At 35.9% G+C, this 8,349-nt stretch overlaps 1 protein-coding gene across 3 annotated transcripts; it reads right to left on the bottom strand.

The window, feature by feature from the left end:
* LOC109826159 (E3 ubiquitin-protein ligase MARCH9) lies at window positions 1-7,689 on the bottom strand. 3 transcript variants are annotated; one of them, XM_020393146.1, is made up of 7 exons: window positions 7,513-7,689; window positions 4,147-4,335; window positions 2,066-2,152; window positions 1,940-1,982; window positions 1,521-1,592; window positions 1,248-1,362; window positions 1-407 (listed from the first exon to the last, which is right to left on the bottom strand). In XM_020393146.1, exons 1-7 carry the CDS (start codon window positions 7,578-7,580, stop codon window positions 277-279), a joined length of 705 nt encoding a protein of 234 aa, XP_020248735.1. In that variant the 5' UTR covers window positions 7,581-7,689; the 3' UTR covers window positions 1-276. The 3 variants fall into 3 exon arrangements, with proteins under 3 accessions (XP_020248735.1, XP_020248734.1, XP_020248736.1); XM_020393145.1 differs by having other exon boundaries at window positions 2,066-2,200; window positions 7,513-7,683; XM_020393147.1 differs by lacking the exon at window positions 1,521-1,592 and having other exon boundaries at window positions 2,066-2,200; window positions 7,513-7,681.

Genomic DNA, 8,349 nt, shown 5'->3' with positions numbered 1-8,349 from the left:
CAGTAGAAAGCAGCCATAAAATACACAAGAACCTGTAAAATTACATTAAATTCCTAGTACGAAATATACAAATAAGCCGATTTAGAGAATTCTAAATGAGCAAGAGGAAAACATAACAAAAAGATTGAACAAACTGACACTGGAAGTTTATAACTGACGTCAAACCAACTGCTTATGAGGTAGACTCACTACGAAGAATGAACAGGCTAAAACCCACAAAGACTGAAACTGGCATTCTTTGTATAATGAAGTGTATTATTATACACACAAGTATATTTACACGGCAGGATGATACCCAGGGTTTATAGGGATGTCCATGCTCTGCACGTGTCTTCGAGATCCCCAGTCTTGGCAGCACTCCAGTGCAAGCCGAAACGCAGTTCCCAACCCAAGCACAATGAGAACACCTACATTGCAAGAGTTTTCATCGATGAAATCGAGTTTGTTATAAAGTTTTCCGACCAAACTTAGCAGGAAAAAATCAAAGGGGACCCCCCACCCCCACCCCACCCCCTGTAACAGACTGGTGATCGAAAAAGCAACAGATGATCATAGCAATGAAGTTTAGAGTTAAATAAAGGTGCAACAACAAAAAAAAACAGTTATCAAAATTTTTGGGGTCAGCTATATTAATCGTATTCATTTCATTCAGTTCTACCAAGGGTTTATCTCCTCCGTTAAAACAATTACCTTCTTAGTTGCCTCCAACCAAGTTCATTTACCCTATCTATAGTCCTCCTTGCTCTATTAACTATAATATTATGATTTCCTCTGCATTTAGTGGCCTTCATTACACTTGACCAAACCATCTAATCAATTCTCCCTCACTTCATCCACAAGCAACATCTAACCTCCTCTACATAAACACATTTATTATCTTATCTCTTAGTGTATATCCACAAGTCTGTCATAGCATTTTCATTCCAGCTAAACTCATTTTCCGCACATGTTGTTTCTTAACTGCAAGCATGTTGGTCTTAGAGTTTAATGTCTTCCAGAAAAGAACAGCAAAATGGGATGAATGTGACTGCCTAAAATACTTACTATAGTATCTTCCATAATTAATAGTATTCACTTTATTCAGAACTTGTTTCATTATGAAGAATGAGTATAGAAGGTTGCAGACTGTCTGACCCCACATTGGTTTCTGAATTACCCCTTTCTTCATGCAACAAAAACTTGTCTCTCAATGTAGTTATGAAAAAAATGATAACAAATTTCAGTTTATAAGGAGGGAAAGAAGTTACCAATAATTATATTCACAGGTAGCGCAGAAACACCAAGGGAAACAGATATTAGCACATCCAACAGAAGTCCTCCGATTAGAATGGCGAATGCAACCCAGAGCGGGCTAAAGCATCCCTGTTAAGAAAAAAAGTTAAGGAAATCTACAGCAGCATGAAATGAGCCATCAAGTGTGTCATTGATGATTATGGTTATAACTTGATAATCACTTTTGAATGGTGATGATAATGGAGAAAACAATAGCCGTTATAACTCAATCATAATATCATAAATACCCTTGCACGGCCTCCTTGTCCATTATTAGTCCCTCCATAGGCTGTGTTGACCCTCCATACCCAATAATTTGTCTGTTCCAATAAATGGGAAACACATATTTACTTGATAGGTGAAATCATCTATACTCCAATTGAGTTCCAATTATTAATGAGGTTATACTTCATAGAATTGCAACCATTTAATTTTTTCTTTCAAACTATTCTTCATATTTTACCAAAAGTCTTGACAAACCTTATTTCCAGTTTTCTTAAGCAGGAAGATAGCACACAAGACTAACATTGAAAGTGCAGAATAACTGGAACATGCAGAAAAGAATAGTATATAGATATGCACCATATATCAAATTTACTATATCAATTTCAGTTCAAACTTTCTGAAACACTCCAAAAGAAACAGTCCCATAACAGCATATACTTACACTTGGTTGAGAATCTGGAGATGAGACATTTGCAGCCACTTGCCTAAAGAAAAAATGTGTACTAAATATAAGAGCAGTTCCACAGCCAGGAGAAGGAAAAAATTTAAAATGCTATGACTAACTTACTGGCATATTTCACATTTATTTGAACCTCTAGTCTGGAACCAAAGATCTATGCAGGAGCGGTGCGCTTTTGCAAGATCCCCTCGACATCTGCATCCAAGATCAATTAGAGGCTCCTCTGCCTGTTGCTGACAAACTCTGGTAAGGTTTCAACATGAAGTAATAATTTCAGTATTTTGGTGGTGATTAGACCTACAGATGCTAGGCAGAGAGAAAACTTTAGGGATTAGGCCCTATGATAAAAAATGAACCATAAAGTTCAACAAGTTTAAATGTTAATGGAAGAATATTTCTATAGTAATCTCAAATAGCCAATAACAAATTAGTGAGAAATGTGACTGACGAAGTTCATTCATTAAAGCGAGGCAGGACCATAAGCAGAAAATCAACCCGTAACTACTTAGTACCAATAATCCTAAATTCTACAGATTGTAAGGACGTATTATTTTCTTTCATTTATTTTTTCTGAAAATTACTGGTTAAAATAATATAACAGCAGTACGAACCATCCAAATTTCCCATGATTTTGTTTACTCTATTAATTCCTGTCAAGTGCCATCTCTTCTATCATACTAAAACCCCATGCGCCCTTTCGACTCTTAATTCATGTTGGTTTAGGTCTGTTAAAATATAAGAATACAACTCTCAACCCTCATCATAACTTCATAATTTTGGTATAATGGTCAGGGACTTTAATATGGTATCAGAGTAACCCATATTCGAATCCCACTAGCCACAAATTTAATGCGGATTTCAAAAAAATTGATACTTACTGCATGAGTCCAGGTTTCCAGCCCATAGATAGGTAGGGCCCCCAACCTAGAGGGGCATGTAGAATATAAAAATACAACTCTCAATCATCGTCACAACATTGGAGTTTGGTGTAATGGTTATTAACAAGGTCCATCCCAGGTTATAGCTTCTCTGACTACACTCCAATCACCCCTTTTAACAGATTCACTCCTTGGTCTCCACTTGAACACTACACATGGCCAAATGATTCTAATTGATTTTCCTTCATTTTCTCTTCGACTGAAGTTGTCTCCAACTTGATTTGTAAGAAAATGTAAAATGTACTGATAACCAGTCTTCTAAATAGTTTTAGCAAACTTCCAAGGATAGCATGACTATCATAATTTAAATGAAGAACTTTTATTAGTGGAAGTGATAGATCATATTTTGAGTGGAGGGTATAACTAAGTTTACATAAAAAAGAGTAATAGAGAAGGAATAATATACAGCCTTATCTTGAATAATCCTTCATGTTAATACATCTTATGTCCTACTCTCCAACGTCCAACAAAACCGAGCACAACGTATTATTGACAATCCCTATTCTTCTTTGTCTTCTCATTTCATTTTTTGATGTGAACAAAATGCACATGCTGGCTCAAATGTCCTTACCCCCTCATGCTCCAAGAAACTAATAACTGGAAAATTTATAACTTTGAAAATTGGAAATGACAATTCCAATGGAAAATCCCAATTTCCAAATCAAGTCCAACCTATAATGAATTCGATACAATCACAACATCTTCAAGAATAACAAATAATTCAATCATTATACGATAAAGAAATTCCAATGGAAATACATATGGACTAAAGACCAATACGCACGGCATTGACAATGAAATTCTCGCCCAATCATAAGTCAGCTTGAGTCATAGGTCGAACCCGAACTTATCAAGACACCATGATTAAGATATACTGTAGTTTTGATAACCCTCATTACTTCCATTGTTTAAAAATTTCTCAATTTTCAAGCTATTAAACAACTAAGCATAACATTTCACAACCCTTTAGATCCAACATTTTCAGTCATTTAGTTGTTTGTTTCTAGTTATCTAGAATAACCTAATTCATGTCCATAAGATCCCTGAATGAATCAATTTCATCGCAAAGAAATTCATTTTGTGCCTGCAATCAATACCTACCTTTCAAAAAAAAATTATTTATTTGCAAAATTAGGTTTTTAGGGTATATCCAACTAAATTAAATCTCTTAGCATCACAATTCAATAAAAAAAACTACAAAAAAAAATTCAATCAGATCAACAAAAGATTGCAACTTTATTGGAATTTTACCTGCACTGCTCGTGGTAGCTGTTGTCTCGAGGCAAGAAACCCTTTTTCGCGGCGGCCACGGTGGCGTCGCTCTTCGAGATCGCCGGTTTCTCCTCCGGCGGCTGCGATATCACGATGCTGATCACTGAAGCACTCGGGTCGGGTAGAGAACCCGAATTCTGAACCGGATCCGGATCCGAACTTGAATCGATGTGTTTTTGAGTTTTCTATTGTATTTATAAAAACATTGTATTCTTAGTTTTTGGACTTAACAATAATCTTATACATATTTTATTAAGTCTATATAATTATTGTGCAAAGTTTCAAAACATGGTATAGTCTAAATTTCAAAATTCACATGTTTACATTTTTGTGTTTTGGACTATTTTTGCAAAATGATAATTTTTCACAAATGGAAAATGCAATTTGGAAAATTCTTTTTGTAACATGTTCATTTACATGTTTATATACATTTCCCAAAGTTTCATAATTTTTTGACTTCATTTGTTATTTTTAACAATTTTCCAAAAGTCAAAAAATCTGTTTTCAAACCTGTTTTTCTGTAGTGTCAGTTCGCGGTCGACCGCCACGGTCGACCGCCAAGAGTTCTGAACTCAGAACTGTTTTTGCTGGCTCATGGTCGATCGTCGCAAGTCCAGAGAGTTTCACAGTCGACCGCCGCGGTCGACCGTCGCTTGTCCAGAGCTTTTTTCCTATTTCTGATTGCTCGCGGTCGACCGTCGCGGTCGACCGCCGCTCTGTCAGATCAGTCCCAACGGCTAGTTTCCAGAGCCGTTGCAGTGTGGTTTTTTGGTCTTTTTCTTGGCTTTCTCTTGGCTTTGGGGTTTATATAAATACCTCCTTTTACCTTCAACTCTAAAAACAAAAGAGAATGTTTTAAAGAGTTTTAAAAAGAGTTTAAGCTTGTTTTAAGCTTGTTTAAGGATTTGCTTTATGAAGAAAGTTTTACAAGAGCTTGAGGAGATTATCAATTGTATTTTGGGCATTCAATCCATCTCTCTCTCTTGTCATCTAGAGAAGTTTTCCTAAACTCAACTCTAGCTTTTATTTATAATTATTTGTTGATTATCATTTCTATTAAAGCTAGTTTTATATTGAGTTTAGATTTGATTTTACTCATTGTTACACACACCCACTTGAGCTTATTGTATTTGCATACATAGTATATTAGGGTTGTGAGAGATTGTAACATTGAGTTATGCTTTATGAGAGAACAAATCATTTATTGTTACATTGTGAGATTGTAAGGTTTTCGGTGAGCTAGAAAACCGAGTGTGTTGTGAAGTTTTCGGTGAACTAGAAAACCGAGTGTGTTGTGAAGTTTTCGGTGAACTAGAAAACCGAGTGTGAGGAGTGAACGTTGTTCGGTGAGCGTTGAAAACCGACACTGTGAGGTGTAAACGTTATTCGGGTGAGCGTAGAAAACCCGATTGTGATAGTGGATTTCTCCCCAGGAGTGTGGAGCGGAGATGTAGGACGGAAGGTCCGAACTCCGTGATCATATCGTGTGTTTGAGTTTGCTTTGGCGCACTTAATCTTATGTTTATATTTCTTGTCGCCATTGTACATAGCTCATTATTTATATCATCCACTATCTAGTTTATTTTGTTTACTCTTGTATTAGTTTATATATCCTTATTTCATCATATAGGATATATCTCATTTTTTACATTGCTTATCCTAGCTCATATATCTTATTGTATTTCATACTTGCTAGGATAACTTGTTAATTATTTTTAATTGGTATAAAATCGGATTAGATTAGCATAAGATCCTAATCACCCCCCCTCCAGAGCTTGGTGCTCTTTGATTTAAGGACTAATCGCCTTGAGTTAAAGATCCAAGTGTAGACGGTGAAAAATACCTCTATGGGTCTACAAGGAATTTGTCTACGAGAAGAGTTCGCACGCCCAGTTCTCTGACACGAACCTAAACCGCGTAGACGTCGACGGGACTCAAATCCAGGTTCGCCTAACGGTCGACTCGCCAGCATGAGTCAGGAGCGATCACAGGTTTCCAGCCCATAGATAGGTAGGGCCCCCAACCTAGAGGGGCATGTAGAATATAAAAATACAACTCTCAATCATCGTCACAACATTGGAGTTTGGTGTAATGGTTATTAACAAGGTCCATCCCAGGTTATAGCTTCTCTGACTACACTCCAATCACCCCTTTTAACAGATTCACTCCTTGGTCTCCACTTGAACACTACACATGGCCAAATGATTCTAATTGATTTTCCTTCATTTTCTCTTCGACTGAAGTTGTCTCCAACTTGATTTGTAAGAAAATGTAAAATGTACTGATAACCAGTCTTCTAAATAGTTTTAGCAAACTTCCAAGGATAGCATGACTATCATAATTTAAATGAAGAACTTTTATTAGTGGAAGTGATAGATCATATTTTGAGTGGAGGGTATAACTAAGTTTACATAAAAAAGAGTAATAGAGAAGGAATAATATACAGCCTTATCTTGAATAATCCTTCATGTTAATACATCTTATGTCCTACTCTCCAACGTCCAACAAAACCGAGCACAACGTATTATTGACAATCCCTATTCTTCTTTGTCTTCTCATTTCATTTTTTGATGTGAACAAAATGCACATGCTGGCTCAAATGTCCTTACCCCCTCATGCTCCAAGAAACTAATAACTGGAAAATTTATAACTTTGAAAATTGGAAATGACAATTCCAATGGAAAATCCCAATTTCCAAATCAAGTCCAACCTATAATGAATTCGATACAATCACAACATCTTCAAGAATAACAAATAATTCAATCATTATACGATAAAGAAATTCCAATGGAAATACATATGGACTAAAGACCAATACGCACGGCATTGACAATGAAATTCTCGCCCAATCATAAGTCAGCTTGAGTCATAGGTCGAACCCGAACTTATCAAGACACCATGATTAAGATATACTGTAGTTTTGATAACCCTCATTACTTCCATTGTTTAAAAATTTCTCAATTTTCAAGCTATTAAACAACTAAGCATAACATTTCACAACCCTTTAGATCCAACATTTTCAGTCATTTAGTTGTTTGTTTCTAGTTATCTAGAATAACCTAATTCATGTCCATAAGATCCCTGAATGAATCAATTTCATCGCAAAGAAATTCATTTTGTGCCTGCAATCAATACCTACCTTTCAAAAAAAAATTATTTATTTGCAAAATTAGGTTTTTAGGGTATATCCAACTAAATTAAATCTCTTAGCATCACAATTCAATAAAAAAAACTACAAAAAAAAATTCAATCAGATCAACAAAAGATTGCAACTTTATTGGAATTTTACCTGCACTGCTCGTGGTAGCTGTTGTCTCGAGGCAAGAAACCCTTTTTCGCGAATCGGGTCCGGATCCGGATCCGTCTCCTGTTCTCTGCTGCTCCCCTCCGCCGTCGTCGCCAATGTCCGGCATCGAGTTTGTTTGACTTATTTGCGACTTGGCCACTGCCTTCTGCAGTTGAGGTTATTCTTTCGTGAAACTTAAAAATGTGAGAAATTTTTTGTTGCTTCTCTTTGCGGTGATCGCATATTAGTCCCTTAAGTCATGCTTAATTGCAAGCTACTCCCTCAAATCTCAGTTATCTGCTTAGTAGTCCCTCAAATCTTCAATTCTTTGGCAAACTCTTCCATCTTGTTAGGTGACTTTATTTCTGTGTATAAAATTCTATTGAATTTAACAGCATTAATTATATGGTTTTCCTAATATCCCCCGCCCATAATTAACTCTATTATTTAAAACATTATTAACCAGTTTCATAACGAATTTATACCCGCGACCCGTTCCAGCTAAAATTCAAACTCGCCGACTTATTCTTCCCCAATGGTCAGCAGCTTCCCTTGATCCAATCCATATCTTTTTCGAATGGTTATACTCCCAATGAGAGTAAGAGAGGCTCCGTGTAGAAAATTAATATAATTCCTAAGAGATGGATGAACTTGCAAGAAATTTGATAATTTGATGGATTAATAAGCAAATATTGAGATTTGAGAGACTTTTTGATAAATAATTATAATTGAGGGGCCTAACATGCAATTACTCTTTCTCTTTTTCAATTTGATAAATAGAAAAGTAATTGTTGGTGGTCCGAGGAGGAAGTCACTTCGGTTTCAGCTCAACTACCCTTTCATCTTGAAATAATGCAAAGAATATAAAATAGAAAATGATTAAAAAAGTATTTTAG

The sequence above is a fragment of the Asparagus officinalis genome, chromosome 10, assembly GCF_001876935.1.
Source record: "Asparagus officinalis chromosome 10, Aspof.V1, whole genome shotgun sequence".
Taxonomy (NCBI): Eukaryota; Viridiplantae; Streptophyta; class Magnoliopsida; order Asparagales; family Asparagaceae; genus Asparagus; species Asparagus officinalis.
This window is presented reverse-complemented; position numbering and strand designations above follow the sequence as displayed.

Excerpts from the sequence above, each read along its gene's own strand:
- LOC109826159 (XM_020393145.1), bottom strand. The coding sequence starts at position 7,580 with ATGCCGGACATTGGCGACGACGGCGGAGGGGAGCAGCAGAGAACAGGA. Across the intron at positions 1,983-2,065 it reads AATAAATGTGAAATATGCCA|GCAAGTGGCTGCAAATGTCT; the intron begins GTAAGTTAGTCA and ends TTTTTTCTTTAG. Across the intron at positions 1,593-1,939 it reads CTCCAGATTCTCAACCAAGT|ACAAATTATTGGGTATGGAG; the intron begins GTAAGTATATGC and ends TTATTGGAACAG.